Below are 24,008 nucleotides of genomic sequence, written 5' to 3' on the forward strand. Positions count from 1 at the left end.
TTTTAGGCGATTTTTGTCGCTAATTTTATTTTATTTAAACAAATGTTTTGAGTTAAACAAAACTGATAATTATTTTCGCAGAGTCTTCTTCTTTTTTTCAGTGTAGTGAACAGAGATGTGTAGGTCGACATTTGACTAATCGTTTAGAGGTAGTAATCGATTTTCAATCGATAGAAAATAAAGTCAAAATGTTTTGTTTTATTATAGAAAATTGTTATAAATTAAATACAACAAACATTTTTGGACAGAAAATTTGAATTTTGACAGTTGTTCTGACATGGCTACATTGTTAAATTAGCCACCTTCTGATGGAGGGCATTGAAATGTACCAAACAACCTGTTGCGTTTATTTACTGTATATTAAGAATGACTTTGCACATGGATAATTATTAAACATTTTCAATATTTTTTTGGTATTTATTTGTTACTAGCATATGCCCAACGACCAACTCCCTGTGATTTACTATTATTAAGAATGGCAAAGCACATTTAGCACACATTATTTCCATATGTACCCTCCTCAACCATCTAATAAAACTTCCTGTATACCACTATCCTACACCAAATTTCAGGATTCCAACTCTATTGGTTCACCCACAATTAAAATTGTACCGAATTTAGTAGACAGTAGTACGAATTTCAAAAACTTCCTACTTAATCCAAACCTACATCCCGACAGTGATTCTAAATCCAAGTTTCACAGTAGTATGAATTTCCAAAACCTCTTACTTACCCCAAACCTACACCACACAGTGAATCTAACACAGTTAACCTAATTATAAGTTTTAGGATTACTCTATTGGTTCACCCACAATTCAAATTGTTCCAAATAAATGAATTTTGTTCATAGTAAATTTATGTTAGCAACAGCGAATTCTTTCATTTTGTACTACCTACATATATCAATCTCACACCCCAACAGTGATCCTAACTACAAATTTCAGGATTACAGCTCCATCGGTCCACTAAAAATTTAAATTGTACCAAATTTAGTACCCATAAGTATTAATTAGTCAAACTGAATTCTGACCCCCCCCAAGTATCATATAGTACTATTCGTACACATGAGTACGCGCTTTCAAAACCATCTCCTTAAATAGACCCTACATCTCAACCCTTATTCGCATTCCAAATTTCATGTTTATAGCTCTATCCATTCACATGCATACTTATACTTTTCGTACACATAAGTAACAAATTTCCAAAACTATGTTCATATCCCAATCCCACACTCCGACGCTAATGTAAATTTAAATTTCAGAATTCCAGCTCCATTTGTATCTCCAAATTAAATTTGTACAAAATAAAGTATCATATAGTACTATTCGTACACATGAGTACACGCTTTCAAAACCATCTCCTTAATAGACCCTACATCTCAACCCTTATTCGCATTCCAAATTTCAAGTTTATAGCTCTATCCATTCACTCCGTCAGTGACCCTCATTTCAAATTTAACAGTACGTTTACATTTAACCGGATTTCGTTAACCCAGTGGGTTCAATTGTCAATTCCTTTGCATATATGTCAAATAAATCCTCATAAAGTAGGTTAACCCGGTAAAAAGTTATAATGCATATGCCGTTTAAGAGTTCAAGCTCCACCCGTTCGTCAAATACAAATTGTATCACATTTTGTACTTTTTAGTACTTTTCGTACCGTTTCGTACTAGAATTTCTAAAAAAAACCCAGCCTTATCGGTCAACTTTGGACCAAGAGTGACCCTCACCCAAAAATTCAAGATTCTAGCTTCAGTCGATTCGTCTTGGCGTTGATGAATCGTTAAGTCACTTACGCTTTTATTAGTATAGGTTAAATCCACTCCATTTCAACCGTCAATTCTATGTTACTGGAAAAGTAACCAGACACAACTATTTTTGACAGAAGTACCATTAAAATTGTTTTACCCTTAATAATGTACCATGATTGATACAACACTCGTGGCGAACAACTCAAACACATACGCTATGAATTAGGTACGTCCCCTTTACAAAACAACATAAATGCCGATACTTAACACATTGCGCTGGCTACGTTGTCTGATGATAACAAGTGCGATATATGGCAGATATGGCAAGCAAGCAACAACAACAATGCATATACATACAATTTTATACAAATGCAGAAAATTGCAGGAAATTCAGCTAATATATGTTTATATATACATTTGACAAAATATATTATAATTAAACAATAATATTGCTAAATAGAAAATTATAAATAAAAGAAGCCTTATTTTTTTTTCTCTATACACAAAATGGCCACAGTCAAGAGAAATCTTTGTAGCAAGATGCCATATTTACGTAAGTGAATTGTTGCCGTATCAAGACTTCTCTAGATTTTACCACTTTGTTCGGGGGCAGGATTGCCATATTTATATTATGGAAAAGAAAATTACATTGTTTGCAGGTTTAACAAAGATTATTTTTAATTATTTTTTTTTGATAGTGTAAATAATTTATTTTGGAATTGTTATGGATTTAAATATTGTTAAAAATTGAATATTTTTTGGTAAAAAGCATTACCATCCATGGGATTTTGTGTTCGCAATGGCAATACCCTGCCATACAAAATGGCTGCTTTCGGGGAGTTGCCCATATGCCCGAAAAAATCTATTTAGTTGGCAATCAGCTGTTTCAAGTAGTGATGTTTCTTGAAAAAAAGTTGTGTGTGAAAAAATTTGTAAAATTTTAGTTTTTTAATAAATAAAATTAGAGTTTTAATAACAAATATTGCAAAAAACTAAAGGGTGAGTTCAAATCGCATAAGATTGTAAAAGCCCAGTTTGGTGAAAGTTCAAAGTTTTCAAGCAATCAATGGTGGAAATTTTTCCTTCGAAAATTTGCATTTCTGATCACTTTTTTTCTTCTCTCGTTCGGTCGTTCGTCTAAACTTGTGTGTGAATGGTTACGATTTTACGACCCTTTTTTATATATATATATTAAGATATATATGTGGTGTGTGACAAAACAAAGAAAATATACCAAAAAATACACTTTTAAATGTCAAAAAGCATATAAAAATGCAAAATACAATGTTCGGACGATGAATTTTTGTGCGAAATTGCAAACAAAATTCGGTAAATCGGTGTGAAAATTGTCGAAAAGAAAATTGCCTAAAATAGGTTAATTTCAGCAACAAAAATACTGTAGAGCCAGCCAGCCAGCAAGCAAGCAAACAGCAGCAGCCATCTAACCAGCCAGCCAGCCACCGCTGCCACTCGTTTTGCAACTTAAAAGAAGGTGTGTGTGTATGTCGCATTTTGTATTGTGGTAGCCTTATTGGAAAAATCTTAAAAAAATAAATCGTTTTATTTTATACTAAACAAAAATCTGGACATCTAAAAACAATAAAAAATGTGATTAGTGTAACACAAAAAATGTTTCAATTATTTATTATTGAAAGGAAGAAGAAGCAGCAGCAATAGCAGCAAACATATCCAATAAGACACGAAAAATATGGATTCCACACATACGAACGAACGAACGCACCGCACCATCATACAACGCACAAAAACACGTACAGATACAATTTGGAAGCAACACAACCACCACACCTAAGCCGAGGAAGAAAGCAAAGGGGGCAAACCAAAAAGAATCACAAACAATTGAAGATGGGAAACAAGCAAAAAAAATATACAACAAAACAAAAAAAGAGTACACCACCAAAAAATCCATTTCAAAAATGAAAAAATTGGATTCAAATCCACCAAAAAAGCATTTGCTTTTTCTTCTTCTTTTTTGTTGTTGTTTTGAGTATTTGTTTTTTGTTGTTTGTTTTACAACTTCCAAAAACAAAAATCAAAAGTCTACCTATATGCAACCATGGGTAATAAAGTGAAAGGACATACTATTTAGACGACACGACATAACGACGCAAAAGTGTAGACAACAAACAGCAGTCAGTCTGTACCGAATCTTTGTCTGCCAGCCAACCAGCCTGCCACCACCTGTTTGATAATCGTAATAATATCTATGTAATTGTCATAATTGGAATTAATGCAAGTCCAAGATTGAAGGAGTTTTTGGATTTGACAATTGTTGTTGTTTATTTACTTTTGAGTTAATTAACTCTGAGATTTGTTTACATCGGTCATCAGGAGAGACATGTGTTGGGAGAAAATCTAATTTTTGAAATTTTCAAAACTGTTTTATAAGTTATTCTATTTTTTTTTACTTTCCAAATTACAGAAGATCTTAAAACACATCGACACACAACATAACAATTGTCTATTATAAAGTTGGAATATTGCTCTGCTGCATTTGTATAGGAATTTAAAGGATCTGAGAAGTTCAGTGGATATGATTCGTCCACTGTTATGTCTGGACGATAGCTTAAAAGAAGGCTTAAAAGAAATAGAAATTGCTCCTGTATGTAAATGTGGATTTTTGCTCTTATTATTGGCATACACTAACCAAGAAAGCCCGCTGGACTTCAGCTTTAGTCAAGTTTAAGGTCCAATGGCGGATTTTTTTTAGAAATGTTAACCACATGTAGCAGAAGTCCGTTGAGAACTTTGAATTTCTCATTCACGTTAAAATTAGCTATGAGATGAGGTTAGGTTGGGTTTGGTTAAGGGTGTGCAGTCGCTTATGTGGCTGCAGCACTCTGAGACCGTCAGGTCCATTGTGATCATCCACGAGAAGAAAAGAGATAAGGAGAGATCTATAGGGGAGAGAAGATTGGGGAAATGAAGAGAGATGAGAAGCTTACAGAAAATAAGTTTGGAATAATGTCGATGGCTATAGAGATCGGACAGAAGACATATTACGTGTCAAGGTTGCACTTATCCAACCACTTTAGGTTTCTAATTATGCTGTAGATTAGAGCAGGTTCAGTTGTTGAGAAGAAGCTAAGAATCGGTGGACAGTGACACAGAAAGTGCTTAATTGTCTCCGTCTCCTCCTCGTCAACGCAGAGTCTACAGTAGTCAATTGCATCAAGATCCCATTTACTACTAAGGGCCCTGATATTGCAATAACCAGTAATGATTCCTGTCATTACTCTTATTTCAGCTTAGCTCACGTTCAACAGTGAGTGTGTCCTTTTGGTAGACGGAGTCGGCCAAATGGATCTTGACACATTGCATCTAGGTTCGTTGTGCCAAAGTTCATAGGCTCTTTCGTCGAAGAATGCCTAAAATTTCCGGTAAAGATGACATATGAGTGCTTTGATTGAGTCATCAATTTCTAGATCTGTGGATTGAAATCCTCGTCGTCCTGGTACCCAACACAGCCGATAGCTGTAAGTTCTTCCAAAGCTGCTCTACACTTGAAGACGGCCTCAAATTTCATATAACAAGATTTGATGGCTTTAAGAGTCGCTTCACTATCCACGAAGATAATCACCGGTTCAACGACCTCTGCATCCAGATTTTTATCAATTCCGCTGCCTTCCAAATCGCGAAGATTTCAGCTTAGAAAACACTACAGTTGCAATCCAGCTTGTAGGTTAACTCAAGGCCTAGCCTTTCACAGTAGACGCCTGCCTCTGTACCTTCCTCCATCTTCGATCCGTCTGTATAGAACGCCAAACCGTCCAGAGGAGGGCTATTTCGGTTCCAGTCTTCTCTACTAGGAATAACGACATCTACATTGTCAAATGTTAGGACTGGTCATATTTAGTCGCATAGTTTTACGCGTTGGTCCAATGTTGTACCTGCCTCGTTCAAGATACGACCATATGCAAAGGTACAACTTCGCAAGAGGTTTTGTTCATGCAGCCTTAGGGCACTACGTGCGGCCTGACCCTTAATGCTGAGGCCCAGAGGCTTGTGGCGTACTCCTCCTGGCTCCTGTAACCTCTTTGTACCTTATCTAATTTACTGATTCCTTCAAAATCCCATTGGGAATTATTGCCATTGAAATTTCAGATTCTGATTACGAAGAAATCTCTTCATCCTCAGCAATTGACTTTCAAAGTTGGGTAACTTTCTATATTTAAAAAGGGACTATGATGTGTAACCGGTGCAGACATTTGTCTATATTATAAAGTAGCGTACCAAATTTTTGCATTTATCTATATGAGAAAGTGTTATTAAATTCACGAAGTCCCGGTCACCTAAGCGCAAAACCTACATACGTATGGTTATAAACAGAATTGAGCTGGGCAATTATCTATTATATTTCGTATATTTCAAAAAGATTGGAACATGATCCAGATCGTTTCTGTCCATATATATTGAAAATGTTCTGGCATCCTTTCTTAGCTTATTGATGTTGGAGCCTATTATTTTCAACAGACTTTTTTTGCTTCTATCTGTGGTCCTATTTTGTGTAGCAGGTATGTTTTACTATCCGGATAAGTTCAACAAGGATAGATTATATTATTATTTTCTCTGAGCTATTATTACTTCTTCGTAGATGACGTTGTAATTTTGTATGACTATTTAGCGGCTATTTTCCTTGCCCTTCGACATATATCAAAATCTTGAGTATCTAACATAACCCATAAACTCCACAATGGGTTCCCTGACTCTTCGTGTGATGTTGAAGCAGGTCAGCTGTTGTAGTTGCAGGTGTTATTATGCTTCAAATAAAATATATAAATAACTAGCGGAGGTCTTCCAGGCTGCTCTTTTTCAGGACAAACTGATCGCACATTATTGTGGTATTTCATAAACATACTTACGAAAAAATTCGTAAATTAAGCAGACATATATACATACCATATGTTAGCTATGATTCCCCTTATAACAATGTTCGACTGTACTTTCGATCTTTAAACATTTATTTATATATATTTATGTGATAATTTATAACAGTTAACTGGTATTATCAACGTCTGATAAGGAAAAAGAGAAGTTGATAGAAGACCGGAAGCTCGATTATTTATTGCTTGTAAACTCTTTTTTTAATATGTTCAAACATTTTTAATAATTAAAATAAAATTGAAGGTAATCGTTTGATTTATTTAAATAATTTAAATTATAGAAATGGTTTATTTTTCATTTTTTCTGTCTACACAAATTTGATATTTTATGCAAATGCCCCAACTAAGAACAGTCATTATTTTTGAAACATCAAACCTGAAATAATTGTGATTCTAACCTATTAAGCAACCGCAACGTAAGCAAATCCAAAAAGGGGAATTCCCCTATTTACATTGTATATTCGTGATTTAAAGACATTTAAACGATGTATACTCAATATATCAATTACCAACCAATAATGAGGAATTTTCATAATCTTGTTAACCAAATAGCAAGTATCTCTCTCTTTATGCTGTTGAAAATTGTATTGTCTTTGAAAGGAAGATACAAAGGCAAAAACAAAGGTTTGAAAAAGTCATTGTTCAAATGTTGCTGCTATCCCAGTGTTTCTATGTAAATGAGGGAATTCCCCGTCAAATGAAATTATTAAAAACATGAAAAGTCCACTTACTGCCTACTATGTAGGAACAGTATCTCAAAGCTTTTTTATTTAAAGTAAAATCCCTCATGGGGTTATACCTATTATCCCGACATTGCCATCACTTACATGTTAAATTTTGTTTCGATCTGTCAACTCCTTCATATAGAAATAGGTGTTCAAAAAAGACGCATTCGCAATTTTTTGCAATGAATGCACGCAGTTCTAATTATTTTATTGTAAAAAATTGTGGATGCGCCTTTTTTGAACACCTTTATCTATATATGAAGGAGTTCCCAGATTGAAACAAAATTTAACATGTGTTCATTACAGAGATGGAAGTTTCCAAAACACTTAACATTTTCCTGTTTATACCGCGCTAGGCTAAAAACTTTCCGAGCTTCCCTCGTAAAAGAAGTTAGTGTTAAGTGAGTGAGTGACCGACAGATTATCGCCCAGGCGAAACGGCTGAATCTAGAAGCTTGACTGACAGATCATCGCCCAGACGAAACGGCTGAATCTAGAAGCTTGAAATTTTAAGTGTGGATTGTTGTTGACGTGTAGGCGTGAGATAAGGCTAAGTTTTTGGAAATTCGAACTAGAAGGTTACAAGTAGTACTAAAATGTACTAAATACCCTTTGTAGTAAGCAAACGAAAAGAGCTAGAATTCTGAAATTTGGAATGAGACTAATGGAAATCTAAAAAGATGCACAAAAGAGTTTTTGGAAGTCTTGGATTTGGGTGAAGGGAGAGGCCCGGCAAACGTTGTCTTGCATAGAAATATTTTTGATGTATAATTCACATAACGATAGCCCAATATTAAGTTAGTTTTTTCTACCCTCCACGATTTGAGATAGTGCTCTGAAATGTGCACATACATTGCTACTACTCCTAGGATATTTGGTTTGAAAATGTTCAATATTAGTTCACTATTTAAGGCAGCCCACATATAACGGTACTTCGCAATATGATTTTTCTGTACAATTGATTGGCGCATGTTTCGGGGTACCGCCCATATAAAGGTAGCATTCCGTATTTTATTTTATGCACAGTTATCAACAGAATTGCTTTTAATTTAATATATTGGATACTTATTGGGCAGAAAATCTCTCTACTTAAAATTATCCATATTGGCTCAATTATGCTGGTAACCCCTTATTCGGTATTTGGCTGTAATTTTGTATTTTGGATGATCATTGAGTACAAAATGTTCCTAAGAAAATTTGCCCAAGCTTCCGAAAAGACTCTATATATTGGCAGTCCACTTAAACGATCCTTTGGTGATTGGGGCACGTTTTTCAACCTAATCAGCTGTAATTGGTTGTTTTATTTGGTAGCATGAATCCTACAAAAAATTGTCAATATTGGCACACTCTTCAGTATTTTGGGGTTTAATTTTATATTTTAGATGATCAGTGAGTACAAAATCTTCTAACAAAGATTTATCAATATTGGACCAATATGGTAGCACTCATATAATGGTATCCCCCATAATGTCTCATGTGGTGTCAAATCTTTCTACCTAAAATTAATATATCTCCATTCTCACTGTAGTAGCTAAAATATATCATTCCGGGATATAAAATATATCATAAAATATATCATTTTTGCGAAAAATTATTTATTTAGGTCCAAGTTTTGATATAACTATAATCAGGTCTCGACCCATTTTCTGTGTGGTAAAGACATTGTTTTCTCTTATAAAGTTGGCTTTAATTAGGCATAAGGATTTCTATGAATAAAAAACATCATCCCAGAAATTATGCACTATAGCTTAACGTTTTAAAAATACGCCATAATTATTTCCCGTTCAATTTTCGGTATGTTGAAGTTCTTACCCCCGTTTTCCAACCTGTGTGTTATCGGTAGTTGGCATGTTCAATACGAATAGGTAACATTGGACGGAGGTTTTGTTATAACCTTCAAATTAGATATTATGTCTTGGCTATTTTTCTAATATTGCTGCTTTTGTTAGTTGTTCTCTTTCCAGTTGATACACATTTTTGGTATCGGATATATGCAAGGTGTTCTGTTTATAAATTCAAAGATATTGAAAAACGATTAGGCATATAACCACCTGATTTGATATTTCCCGTGGCATATCAACATTTCAGGTACTTTAAGGAACAACATGTTCCTATCATTATTATTATTGTTTTCAAAAAAATTAATCTAGGGCATGTAGAGAAAGAGAAACATATAAAGAAATTTTGCAACAACATATCTAAAATATAGAAGATATTGGCGTTTAAGTCATGGGGAGGGTATAAAAAGTTCGATGTTTTTACTTGTTAATAAATTACTTTAATAATTTAACTGTGTGTTCGGTACTCACTTCTCCCTGTATACATGGTTATCCCTTAATGGTTTATTTTATCAAGACATATTCCCAGATCATATGACATTTTATATTTCAACCAGAGGCAATATTTTCTGCAGTCCCTCTTTTTTATCGACGACGGCAATTCAATTTAGAGTTAGTCTTTAACACTTTTTCTCTTGATCTCATCAATGAGCTGTTTAATTTTGGTTCCAGTGTTAAAATATTCCAATGATAAGTTAGTAATACCAAACTTTGGGAAATCATGATCATATTCCTAATTTGTCTGTAAAAAATTGGAACATTTCAAAATTGTACCTTCTAGTCAGGCAATTAAATCAAAACGCCCCTGCTTTTGTTATACGAAAAAGAAATTCAATTTTATTTCTTAGTTACCTAAAGATTACATAGTGTGTATATATAGGTTGTTACTTTTAAGTACATTTTGATTTCAGCTGTTTATATAAATTATAAATAAATATAGAAAAAATAATATATAAATATAGTAAATCTTACAATTAATAATCAAATGTGATTTCGCCAAATGGTGGTCAGCGCAGGCTCTCCTGAAGAAGACTCTGATGAAAAATTATTGTTAACACGAGTTGGTGATTGAATTGAAATTATTATTAGCCACAACGTCGTTACTGGCATTCGAAATGCGACTGTGCCTTGATACAATTCCATTGGTGGTATTGTCGACATCGACAGAATTCGAAGAAGTAGAAGAAGAGGTAACATTACAACCACCACCGCTAACAATACCTGTTCTCAATGTGGTGTTATTACTATTACTGCTATTCTTGGTGTTGTTGTTGCTATATTTATGGAAACTATTAATGTCACCATAATTAACAATGTTATTGTTGTTATGCACGTTTGTGCCATTGTTTATGACAGATTCAACTCCTGATGGTTGTTGTTGTTGCTGATGTGGTGTCGTCAATGGTGTTGGCGGCGGAGGTGGTGGGGTTGGGTGTTGTTGTCCTACTACCGATAAGGTTGACGATGGTGGTGGTGGCACATGCAATTGTAAATGCCCTTTTGGAGACATTATGGCTGTGATAGGCTTAGAGGATGTGACATTGGAATTTATAATATTATTGGTTGCTGGCCGATGTTGTTGTTGTCCTATTACATCCTTGTGGTCATGTAGTACAGTATTTGAACGCATGGATGAGGCCGTAGCAATGCCATTTGTTGTTGTTGAATGCAAATGTGTGGGCAGCAATTGCTGTTGTTGCTGATGGACTTGATATTGTGTATTGTGGTGATGTTGTTGCTGCTGCTGAAGGTGTTGTTGTAGGTGGTGATTATGATTGTGCTGCTGTTGCTGCGTCTGGTTATGTACTTGCTGCTGATGATACAAATTCTGCTGAAGATTCGTTATCATTGATGTTGTTGCTGCTGTCGGATGGTGGTGGTATGCCGTTTGACCCATTAAAGAACTCATAAAACCATTAGCCACAACAAAACTCCTGAAAAAATATATAACACAGTTATAAATCATTTGAATTAGAAAATCATTAAATAATTAGTATTAGTTTTATAGTCGTTTTGTATACAGTCGGTAACAAAAGACACACGTACATTTGTATAACAGACAGACAGACGGAAAATATATTTTTTGATGGGAATTTTGTGCTGCTAAATGTCGTAAAATGCTTTTCGTGTTAATTTTATTACAAAACATAAATCATTTTTAGAACTATTTTATTTTGGGTTACTTTATTTATGGTTTTTATATATATTTTTTCTGTTTTTACTTCTGTTAGTTTTCTGCATTATTATTATTTGAGAGATTTTTTTAAAGATAAGAAAAGACCACTGGCTAGTCTTTAAAAATGGGGCTTTAAGAAAAAAGAAACCTATCTCCATGTTCGCCTTAAAAAAAATTAAAATTATGATAAGTCTTTAAGGGTAAATAATCTGAGTCCATTTTTGTCGAATTTTTACAGTTTCATTTCGAATAGACCAATGTAAGGTTTAAAATAAACTCCAGTTCAGTTCAGATCTTTAGGGTTTATGTCTTATGTGGCATAAAACATAGTTCTTATGTGGACTACGTGTAGATTCTAACGTTTCATGTTACCGTTTGAATAATTCTCCCCTTTTTATCAAGAATGTACTAATTTTATTATTACTGTCTGGTCTCTTTTCATCACCCGGACAATAATCGCTCATGTATAACAGACTGGATGTGTTTTAATGGGAATTGTGTGCTTCGAAATGTCGTATAATGCTTCGTTTGCATTCGTGTTAGTTTTATTACAAAACATAAATCATTTTTAGATTCACTGTATTTTGGGCTACATAATTTTTAGTTTTATTTCTAATTGTGTCATTTTCTGCATTATAATTTATATATATTTTAAGATGAGGATCGAGGATTTGGCGTGAACTTTTGCTGGAACTTCAAGGTAAATCAAATGTCAGTAACTTAGTTGGGGATATCCATGAACTCTACAAGGGATAGTAAGGATACACACACTGTTCGAAATGCTTTGAACAGAGATTTTGATTTGTCTGCTCTTCTTGCCGGTCGTCAGCATGCTCAAGTCTGAACAGAATTTTGTATTACAGAAGATTTAATCGTGTTTTACAAGTAAGATTCTAAAATTCCAAATACAACGCTGATAAGACAGTTGTTTTTGTTCTTCAGAATTTATATTAAGACCTTCAACGGCGGCACTGAATTCTACATCCCGAAAAGTACGAAATGAAATCTAGCATTTTTACGAGTAAACATTTTCATAAAGAATGGATATTGGCTTGGAAAGTCAATTTATAACATTAATCCACCCTCCTCTAAACGGTCTGGATTTTTATACAGACGGATCCAAAATGGAAGAAGGTACAGGGGCTGGCTGGCGTCTACTGTGAAAGGCAAGGCCTTGAGCTTACCTACAAGTTGGGTCGCAACTGTATAGTTTTTCAATTTGATATAAATTTTCAATTGATAAAATCAGAGATCGTTAAATCAGAGATCTTTAAACAGGTGACTATCTTTGTGGATAGTCAGGCGGCCCTTTTGAAGCCATCAAGTCCTTTAGCTTCAAGTCTGGGTTATGAAAAGCCGACACACTAGCTAGACGAGGACCTCAATATACAGATCTAGCAATCGATGACTCAATCAAACCACTCATCTGTCACCTTTTACAGAATTTTGAGGCGTTCTTTGACGAACGGGTCAATGAACTTTGACACAACGAACTTAGGTGCAAATTTTAAATGAGGGTCACTAATGGATTGTAGAATATATATAGCAAAGGGTTTTTTGTACATTCGAAGTTAAGGTTGAGAAGTATGGTCGATATAAGGAGATAGTTTTGGAAGTTTGTAGTCATCTATACGAAATGCACTAAACGGTTCTATATTTGGTACAAATTTAATTTGGAGGTACAAATCGAGCTGGAATCCGGAAATTTTAAATTGACATTACCTTCGGAGTGTAGGATTGGGATATATACGTACTTTTGGATTTTTACTTGTGTTTACGAAAAGTACTAAATCGTACTATAATTGGTACAATTTGGATTTGGGTGAACCAATAGAGCTGGAATCGTTACATATGGTGTTAGGATCATTGTTGGGGTGAAGGATTGGGGTCAGGATTCAGTTTAAGAAATTAATACTTATGAGTACTAAATGGTACTAAATTTGGTACAAATTGAATTTAAGGTGAATCTATAGAATCATGAAATTAGAATCACTGTTGAGGTGTAAGATTGAGATGTGTACTAAATTTGGTACAATTTAAATTGTGGGTGAAGCGATAGAGTTGGAATCCTGAAACTTGGATTTAGGATCACTGTGGGTTTGAAGGTTTGGGTTAAGTAGGAAGTTTTGGAAATTGGTACTATTGTGTACTAAATTTTGTACAATTTAAATTGTGGGTAAAGCCACAGAGTTGTAATCCTGAAACTTGGATTAAGGATCAGTGTGGGGGTCTAGGTTTGGGGTATATGAAGATTTGGAAATTCGTACTACTGTGTACTAATTTGTTGTAAAATCGGGGTATGCCGGAAGTTTTGTTGGATTATTTAGTAGGGTACTTATGGAAATAATGTGTGTTAAATAGAACTAAATTTGGATTTTGTTGAACCTTTAAAGCTCGAATCATGAAATTTGGTACTAAATAGTTCTCAAATTTAATTTATTGTCGATAATAATGTGAGGATTGCTTAATTTTTTTGACATGTGTAGTTTTCTATGAAAATAAATAATATGTTAATACATGTTTAAGTACTTCCCACAATCGCTAAAGAAATAGCGTGTATATATTAGTATTAAATATTTTCTGAAAATATATTTTTCACCCTCCTAATTTATGGTGCGTATACAAATATCTACCACCCACCTGTACTGCTGATCAATTTGAGCCTTTTCAATGCGTTTATCCTTGGCACGGCGATTTTGAAACCAGATTTTTATTTGAGTCTCCGACAAATTCAGCGCTTCAGCCAATTCGAAACGTTTGCTGCGCGATATATATTCGTTGCGGTGAAATTCCACTTCAAGACGTAATGTTTGTTCATTGCTGAAGGTGGTGCGTTGGCGGCGTTGTCTACCCTCTTTGCGGCGGCGGCGGGCCACTGAAACAAAAACCGATCAAAAGAATAAATAAAAAATGTAGATGCTATTATTAGAATTATAAAATATTATTTTAAAAACAAAATTTATTTATAAAATTTGAATAATATAAAATTGCAATTTTTAAATTTGCTGCTTATCAACCAACGACAAATCCGACATACCCTGCAATTATTATTACCCCCCAAAGGCTGCCACTAATACTCTTGAACATAATCATTTGTTTAGAATTGTTGTCTATTTCCTCTATACACTATGCCGATGGTGTAAATGATCTATTATTTTTTTTGTTATATTTTGTTGTTGTTTTTTGATATTGTTGCTGTATTTCAACAACTATTTAATAAGAATAAGAATCATTCTATTAATGCATAGAAACGTTTTTTTAGTAATACTGAGTAAATTTTAATAACGTCATGATATGCTTCTAAACTGCTACGTCATGGTTATATAGCTGGCTGGCTGGTTGATGGATCTACCCCTCTAGACAACTTAGCGACCGGCGATCCGTTCGACTGATCGGCCAACAAACAACAACAACCAATCAACAACCAGAGATATTTCATTGTTTATTTCAATTCGATGGCTATTTGGAATGAATCCAAAAAAGTAAAATATTTTTTTTTGCTTTCGTTGGTTTTTTGGTTTCTGAATCTGTAGAATATTGAAGTGAGTTAATTGAATACAAAAGAAAAAAGAAATTTTGTGTTTCTAAGTAAAGAAAAAATAAAATAAAATAAATGTGCTAATGGTTTTTGAAGAAACAAAATCTCTTAAATTTCATGGCTTTTTTGTCCTTATGTCTGCTAAAATTATTATTTAAAACAATTTTATAAATAAATTATATTTTTAAAAATTATAATTTTAAAAATTATTATTTTAAGAATTATTATTTTACAAATTATTATTTTAATTTTTTTAAATTATTTTTCAAAAATTATAATTTTAAAAAATTATTCTATTTCATTTTTGTTGAATTTTTTTTTAAAAAAGCCCTATTTCTAATTAAATAAAATGTATATTATATTTTTTAATTGTTTTTGCTTTCTTCTTCGTTCTCCTTTCTTTTATATTTTTTATTATCAATAATTTTTTTTTTTGAAATACAACTCACATCTAAATGAGATAGGTCCAATTGATCTTAATCATCATGATGATGATATTTCTTTTTTTTTGCAAACGGAATATTTTTTATTGTTAACCTTGAATCTCTAAGGCTTTTTTACGATTTTTTGTCCGTGTTTAATCTATATTCTATAGAGATGTTTTGCAAATAAAGCCAATACTACAAAAACAAACACAAAAAAAAAAAAAAACACACACACTGCAACGTGTAGAATCGCCTCCTCCGCATTCATTGAGATGATTTTTAGAATTTTTTGTCTTTCAAACATTTTTTTCAAACAGATATATTTCGAAGATGAAATATTGTATCAAGAAGAATAAAATGGAAAACAGTGGAACCATCTCCTACATTAATATTTAAAGCCTGCGGATTTATATTAGCGTTATTATTTGAGGGCTACATCGAAGACCAAGCCAATTTAAGCGATCTCATAATATTTGATGTTTCTAAAAATAGATATTTTATTTAATTTGAAAATTAAACTTTAAAAAAAATTATGTAAACTTATGAAGTCAAAATTTGTATACCCTCCAGAGTAGTATGATCGGTGAAGGAAATTTATCGTTCTAATCTGGGTAAAATTTAGAAGTCTCCGTCTGTCTTTTGCAATCATCCGAATGATACCGAACTGTACGAGGCGAATATTTATCATCAAAAAAGTTTTTCCATACAGGATGAGATAAAAAAAAACTGCAACAAAGTCAAACGCCATATTTTTTTATTTTTATTGCATGAAAGCAAAAATGTCGGAAATAGCATCAAATTTTAGAATCAGTTTAGATTTTTTCGAATTAGTCACCTTTGGCACACATTATGGCCTTCAAACGGCAAATGACAGGGTCACACGTTGCTCGAATGTTGCTCTGCGGTATGTTGGCCCATTCCCGGTGAAGCGCTTGCTTGAGGTGATCGACACTTTGGCATTTTTAGTGCCAACCTTGCTCTCCAAAATACTCCAGACACAATAGTCCAAAGGATTGGTATGAGGAGATTTCGGTGGCAATTGTGCGCCACAAATGAAGCTAGGAACCTCATTATACCCTTCACCACACTGTGGTACAGGGTATTATGTCTTTGTGCATATGTTTGTAACAGGCAGAAGGAAACGAGATAGACACATGGTTGCTTTTGAGAATATGCATAGAATCACTTTTTAAGTCGATTTATGCATGTCCGTGCGTCCGTCTGTCTGTCCATGTTAAATTGTAAACAAAGTACAGGCCGCATTATTGATTCGAATTGGATGAAATTTGGCACAGCTCATTTATTTGACCCAAGGACCCTATTGAAATTGGGAAACATCGCATCAGATTTAGATATGGCTCTCATATATATTTTCGTCCGATTTAATGTAAATGGTGAACGAAAGTCTCTATGTATCTTTCGATTTGCACGAAATTTGGTATAGTCCACTGAATTAAGTCTAGAGTGACGTGTGCTAAATTTCGTGAAAATCGGTTGACATTTATATATAGCTCTCATATATATTTTCGTCCGATTTAAGGTAAATGCACCAAAGTCCCTAAATATCTTTCGATTTGCACTAAATTTAACACACAGTATTGAATAAAGTCTAGAATTACGTGTGCTAAGTTTCGTGAAAATCGGTTCAGATTTAGGTATAGCTGCCATATATAATTTAGTCCGATTTATGGTAAATGGTGCACCAAAGTCCCTATTTATCTTCTATATGAAGGAGTTGCCAGATCGGAAAAACAATTTAACACGTGTTCCTAACAGAGATGGAAGTTTCCAAAACACTTGACTTTTTTCTCCTTATACAGCGCCTTTTGTGATTGGCTAAGAACTTTTCGAACTGCTCTCGTATCTAGCTCCTTTGGGACAGATTCTAAAATCTTCCAAGGATTTCAACGAATTTTTTTTTTTACAGTACATCAAGTTAATTAGACATTCAATTCGGTCGGGCCGAACTTTTTATGCCCTCCACAATTCAAACGATCTGTATCACCGAATGCCACTAAATACTTAAAAAACATAGGAATGCAAAATCCAAGCATTAAAAATGGAGAAGCTGGACATTTCTATGGGCTCAATGTAAAAACACGGACTTATATTGCAATGTGTTATTGTGATGTATGTTACGCTCTGAAACCGGGAATGTCGAATTACGGAAAAAGTGCGAGACATGTTGGAAGCTATGCAAAATCATTAACCGATGTTTATAATTTCCTTCATATTCCTTCTTCTATGTACCCCAAATCTCAAGTTAATAATTTCCAAATACCAAAATGGCACTAATACCTAACACATACTGTTTCCTCTGTCTAACAATAATTGTTAAAATATTTCATTTTCTCAGTTGAAAAATGAAACCCTTACAAAAATCTCAAGGATAATAGGCTAACAAGAAACCGCATCCTTTTTTAATTCACCTTCACTTTTTAAATATTTTTTATTAGTACTATACAACAACACGATGAAATGCATTTCCTATTTTTTCTTTCTTTCAAGAAATTCAGACAGGCAGAATCCCAAGAAATAATTACAAACGTAAAGAGTACACACAAACTCAATGTTTTTTCTTATGATTGGCTAACATCAGATTTCCTTGAATACAATACAATCATATAACCGAATCATAAGAAACGAGGAATCACAATTCAAATCCTTATTACAATACAAAATTTTTTAATTTATATTTTATGCTTCACAAAATTTTTATTTCCAAAAAAATAATATTTTCTTGCTTTGTTTGTTTGTTTGGCATAATAATACTAATAACAACAATAACAAAACATAATACGAATATCCCCCTCTCCCCTTTTGCACAACGAATATAGCTATCTTCGTATATCAGTCAGTAAGTGATGATGATGGTGGGTGGTGGTGTGTGCATCATCACACATTTTTCAAGTGACTAGTAAAGCTTCCTTTTCCACAAAACGACCAAAGTGATAGACAAACAAACATACACATTCACACGTATGTATAGATAGATGACTACAAATATTAAACCAAAAATATATACTCGTACCCGAATTGTACAAGAAATTTTCACACTGTCAAACAACAGATGTTGATATTGTGTGAAAATTCCCGGATCAGTTAAAAAAGATTTAATTGTTTCATAGTTTTGTGTGTGCCTGTCTTTATTTGCTTTTTCCTGTTGTTTTTGAAAGGAAGAGAGAGTGAGAGGTGTGCGGCATTCGTGGGTAAGTGTTGCCATTTCTATGCATTAAATACAAAAAATGAGGTTGGCATACATTTGATCATTTGAAATTTTGTCGGTTTTAATTTATTTTGAGAGGCAATTCGAAAAAACAAAACTGAAGTCTTTGAGGGTTTTTATAGAAAATAAATGTCCTCAGTGTCGGTAATATTTGAGAAATTCCTATTAGGGCTGAAAACCCTTGGGGAGTATATGAAAACTCCAGAAGGAAACATTCGCCATGTGTCAAAGTTCGTTGATATGGCATTATCATTTTTCTATTATACTTGAAGAGATTGCCTCATATCTTCATTTTTAGCTATTGTATGAGAAATTTGTTTGTATAAAACTTCAACCTGCTAGCTCGATTCCTTGTGTGTCCTTTTCGTACTTAATTAATTGAACCGGACTCAATTTGTCACAATATGTGATTTTTTCATCCTTGCAATGTTCTACAAAAATGTTGTTCATAAGATTTCAGGTGGGGTCCTTGAAGAAGAGAAATCGATATTTTAACGTTTTAATGGGGTTTTCTGAAGTTTGCCCGTTTCTTGTCACTAAAACCCTACACTCGTATTTATGTATTTCAATCTATTGGGTAAAAATTATTTATAATAAAACACATATATAGTTAGGCCGGTTTTCTAAAAATTTCTAAAAATTTGAACCGGATAATAAAACCGGTTTTAATACCGTATATTTATACCATTAGAAAGGTGATAAATAAGCGCGCTAAATTTATTAAACCGGATCAATATCGGTTTTATTACCTGAATTTCCGGTTCAAAAAATTAAGAAAAAAAAAAACGGTTCGTCCTCGATTTTTTTTTGCATATTTGGCCTAACTACATATGGATTATTATAAAGAAATGTCGGATTAGTTCGAATTTTTTTAGTTAGGCCAAATATGTAAAGAAAAAAAATCGTGGAAGAAAGAACGGGGGTTTTAAAATTTTTTGGCCTAACTATATATTCATTATGAAGAAATGTCGGATTCGTCCGAATTATTTACTAAATCATATATAGTTAGGCCAAATAGGAAAAAAAAGTTTGAGGAAGAAAGAACCGGTTTTCTAATTTTTTGAACCGGATATTCAAATAATAAGCCGGATTTAATACCTTATATGCATACCATTAGAAAGGTAATAAACAAACGCGCTAAATTTATTAAAGCAGACCAATATAGGTTTTATAATCTGAATAACCGGTTCAAAAAAAAAACGGTTCTTTTCTTCTCGAATTACCTTTCTTCGTCAATTTTTTTTGCATATTTTGAAAAAACATATATAGTTAGGCCAAATAAGCAAATTATGAAACGTGCTAAATTTATTAAACCGGACCAATGTCGGTTTTATTACCTGAATATCCGGTACAAAAAATTAAAAAAAAGTTCTTTCTTCGTCGAATTTTTGCATTTTTTGCAAAACATATTTGGCCAAATAAGCTATATATATATGCTTTAGGAAATAACCGGTTTTCTAAATTTTTGAACCGGATATTCAGATAATATAACCGGTTTTAATATCTTATATGCATAACAGAAGGTAATAAGCAAATTAGCTACATTTATTGAACCGGATCATTATTAGTTTTATTATCTGAATATCCGGTTCAAAAAAAATTAGAAAACCAGTTCTTTTTTACTCGATTTTAGTTTTTTTTTTGCATATTTGGCCTAACTATATATGTTTTAGGAAAAAATTCGGATTTTTTTACTTTCTCGAATTTCTCAGAAGATACAAATACCAAGTCCTTTTGATAACAGTTTTGTAGTGTAGTTCCCTTGGTTTGACATATTATCTATATATCTATCCCGTTGACTTTATATATATTAAAGGAAGGTTTTTTTTTTTTAATTTAATTTTTTAAATTTCTGAACATTTTTCTTTTACTAATATTCACCATTTGGTCATTTGTAGCATTTTTCTGGGAAAATTAAAAACTAATAAACGGCAACCCTGAATGATGGGTGTGTGTATACGTTTGTGGAAGAAAAATGATGCGATGAGGAGGGGTTGATGGGTGGTATATTTGTTATTTTTTATTGTTTAAAGGCCAATGTTAACAAATGATATATATATGTTCGTGTGTTTGTGCCTGTGCTCTTCGGGTGTGTTGTTGCATACACGAGAGACAAAAGGATATTTTGCTGCAGAATAAACGATGTTAAACGATATTGCAAGTTGAGAACGATATAAATGAATGCATTTTGTGATAATGCCAATGATGTGGTTGTTAACAAATATTTAGATTTTCATAATAAAAAATGGAGGGTGGGTGACTGTCTCACACCCCCACCATTTACCACTGCTTGTGTTTGTAGCGTATTTGTGGTCATAATTAATTGTTTAATCATATTTTTTTTCTCTCGTTTGTGTTTTCTATCCCGTCTTTACACGCGATTTTAATGCTTCCTTTTTTTAGTATTTTATAGGTGGAGTGTGGGGGTTTGTTTTTTACCCTAATCATAAGGATATTAAATCATTCAAGTGTTTAGATTAAAAAAACACTTGTTATCACTATTATGATATTGTGTTGTGTTGTGGGATTCATGTTTCAATTTTCTATTTTTCTATTGTTGTTGTTCAGTCAGTCACACAGACAGTCATCAGTATGGGATGATACCAATTACGATGCGTGTTTTATGGACATTAGAAATAGGCTTATTTTTGTGAGAGGGGTTACTACAATGCTTGTGTGTTTTCATATTTTTTTTTATTGTTTACTAATTGAAATGTTAAAAACGTGTATCAGTTTTTTTCTTTTGCTCTTACAAAAGGTTTAACCTGGATATCCTCAATTATTACGCCTATTATTAATTATGAAAACGTGCAGTCTTGTAATTGATGCCCACAATAATTATATCTGCGATAAATAAGACACATATTTTGGGTCATAAATTTAGAAACACTTGCACTTTTAATGGATCTACCCGTCGGCACAAAGCAACTTTCATATAAATTTTAATTAAACTTGAAATTCTTTTTTTGCTTACAAATCCTTGTAAATATTGGAAATTTTATTGTAGAACTGATATTTCCGCCATTGGTTGTATTTATACACCTTCAACAAAGTCCATTTTTTGAATTATCTACCAGTCGAAATTATTTATGTCGGTATAGCTTCTAAAAATGTACCTAATCCTAATATCGGTTCTTTCAACTCGAGTTTATTTGCTTCGAAGTAGCTTCGAAAGGGGTAAACGATTTGATAGAAAATTTGCGTATCTTAATTTTTTTTTTCAAAATTTAGATTAACTTTATAATATTTCGGATCCAGTTCGAACATTTGAAGGCCTACTTTTGGTACTTCACCCAAAAAGTGGTGAACAATTTAATCCTTGATTCATGTGTATTATTCCATTTGCAATACCTCGAAGTATACGTCGGAGAATTGGATAGTTAGGCTGTTGGTTAAAATTGATAAAAAGTGGATAAAAACCTCACGACAAAAATATTTTGATGTAGGTCCACATTTTGACATATCCCCTATTTAACTGATTCGTTCAATGTTCGGTATTTTTAGGGTCCTAAGACTGTATTTAAGAATTTCGTTTTTTTCAGAGAATGTAGTCTGCCGGATTTCAGTTATTTTAAATATCATAGGCCCAACCGAGTTTATAAATTGATATTGCTACCTCCGGGCAGAAAATTGTCATGTTTCGATTCCATATAACACTCCCGTCCTATTTTAAAAGATTTTTTTTTCCTTGCTGGAGTTCTCAACGTATGTTTCTGTATATTGAGTTCTAAGGGATTAAAAAGTTTCCTGGGGAAACTCCTGATATAACTGCAATGTAGGTTTCCCTATCGATTTTAGGTATTATTAATGACCAAGCCTCATTTTCCGAAATTTCAGTTCTCTTGAAAATAAAAAAAAACTACTGACAAAAAAGATTCTAACCATAAGTTACTGCATTTTTCGATATATCTGGCGATATTTTCAATGTGGGAATCTATTTTGACTCTATTCACATTAAAGAGTCCTGATCGTTTTTTTAAGTATTTTTCAAGTCCTAGCCTCATGACTTATTAGAAGTAATTGTAATTTGCCATTTCGGCATCTCAGAGGATAAAAGGTCTCCTGGTCTTAATATACTGAGGTATTTTGAAGGTCCCCGCTTTATAAATATATTTTCGGAGAATAATAGTCATGTAGGTTTATTACGGCCCTGACACACTTTACTAAGTGTGAGAGCAACATGTTCCAAACGGAGTTAATATATTATAAGGAAACGATCAGGTCAGGTTCTAGCCTCATGTCTCATATGAAATGAATATAATTTGGCATTTTGTCTTATCAGAGGATAACATAACTTTTGCTCTCAATATAGGCTCAATAGGCTCTCAAGCGATTTGAGGTATTACGAAGACGATCGCTTCATTGTTAAATTTTCAGGTTCTAAGAGGTAAATTTTATTAGAAAGTTAGAGGGCATACCATGTTCCTATCGGAGTTCATAATTTTTCACCATTTAGTGGGGGAGGTACCAGAAGGAGTGGACCAATATACCTCATCTTCGAACTAGAACTAATTTTTGATGACATTTTAAGATGTGCAAAGTTTGATGGAATCGATTACTGCCTTTGAGAGTTATGGTGCGCACGAGATGGCCAGACAAATTGTTTGAAACGGATTTGGTCTAAAGAAACATGGGGTCTAAAACCAACATTTCGATAGCCATAAGGCTGAAGGTATAAAAATCCGCATTAATTTCTTTTAAATATTAAGCTTATGAATGAAACAAATATTTTATGATAATACGGAAAGGGCTTATAAATTGGAATATACCTAAAATCGAAGATCTCACTTTTAAAATGTTTCTCAGTATTGAGCTTAAATGAATACAATATTGTATGGATATGCAATATACAGGGTGATATAAAAAACTGCAACAAAGTCAAACGCCATAATTTTTACATTTTTCATAAATTTTCTTGAATGAAAGCAAAAAATTTCGGAAATGGCATAACATTTTATTGGTCACCATTGGCCAGAATTATGGCCTTCAGACGGCCAATGAAACCGTCAGACGTTGCCCGAATGCAGTATTTTGGCCCATTCCCGGCGAAGCGCATACTTGAGGTGATCGACACTTTGGTATTTTTTAGTACCAACCTTGCTTTCCAAAATACTCCATACACAATAGTCCAACGGATTGGTATCCGGAGATTTTGGTGACCATTGTGCGCTGGAAATGAAGCGAGGAACCACATTTTGTAAACATTCTTGGGTGGCGCGTTCTGAGTGCGATGGTGCTGAGTCCTGTTGGAATGTCCAAGTTCTGCGGCCAAAATGTTTGCGTGCTCCAGTATATTTTCGCGATCATATTCGGCATTTATTCTGTTGCAAGGGTCGATTAATACGAGCGGAGAGCGACCATCGGCTGTTATGGCGGTCCAAACCATCACCATGGCCGGCGCTTGAATTCTGGTCGCCATCCGAAGGTCC

General features: G+C 33.5%; 1 protein-coding gene across 1 annotated transcript; it reads right to left on the reverse strand.

Moving 5' to 3' along the window:
• Window positions 1-10,265: 10,265 nt before the first annotated feature.
• LOC133337965 (hybrid signal transduction histidine kinase L) lies at window positions 10,266-15,621 on the reverse strand. Its single transcript, XM_061546163.1, has 4 exons — window positions 15,587-15,621; window positions 15,378-15,403; window positions 14,031-14,265; window positions 10,266-11,148 (listed from the first exon to the last, which is right to left on the reverse strand). Exons 1-4 carry the CDS (start codon window positions 15,619-15,621, stop codon window positions 10,266-10,268), a joined length of 1,179 nt encoding a protein of 392 aa, XP_061402147.1.
• Between the last annotated feature and the right edge of the window lie 8,387 nt (window positions 15,622-24,008).

This window comes from Musca vetustissima, unplaced genomic scaffold (genome assembly GCF_032173495.1).
Source record: "Musca vetustissima isolate MV318-11 ecotype Yass unplaced genomic scaffold, APGP_CSIRO_Mvet_v1 utg1698, whole genome shotgun sequence".
NCBI classification, from domain to species: domain Eukaryota; kingdom Metazoa; phylum Arthropoda; class Insecta; order Diptera; family Muscidae; genus Musca; species Musca vetustissima.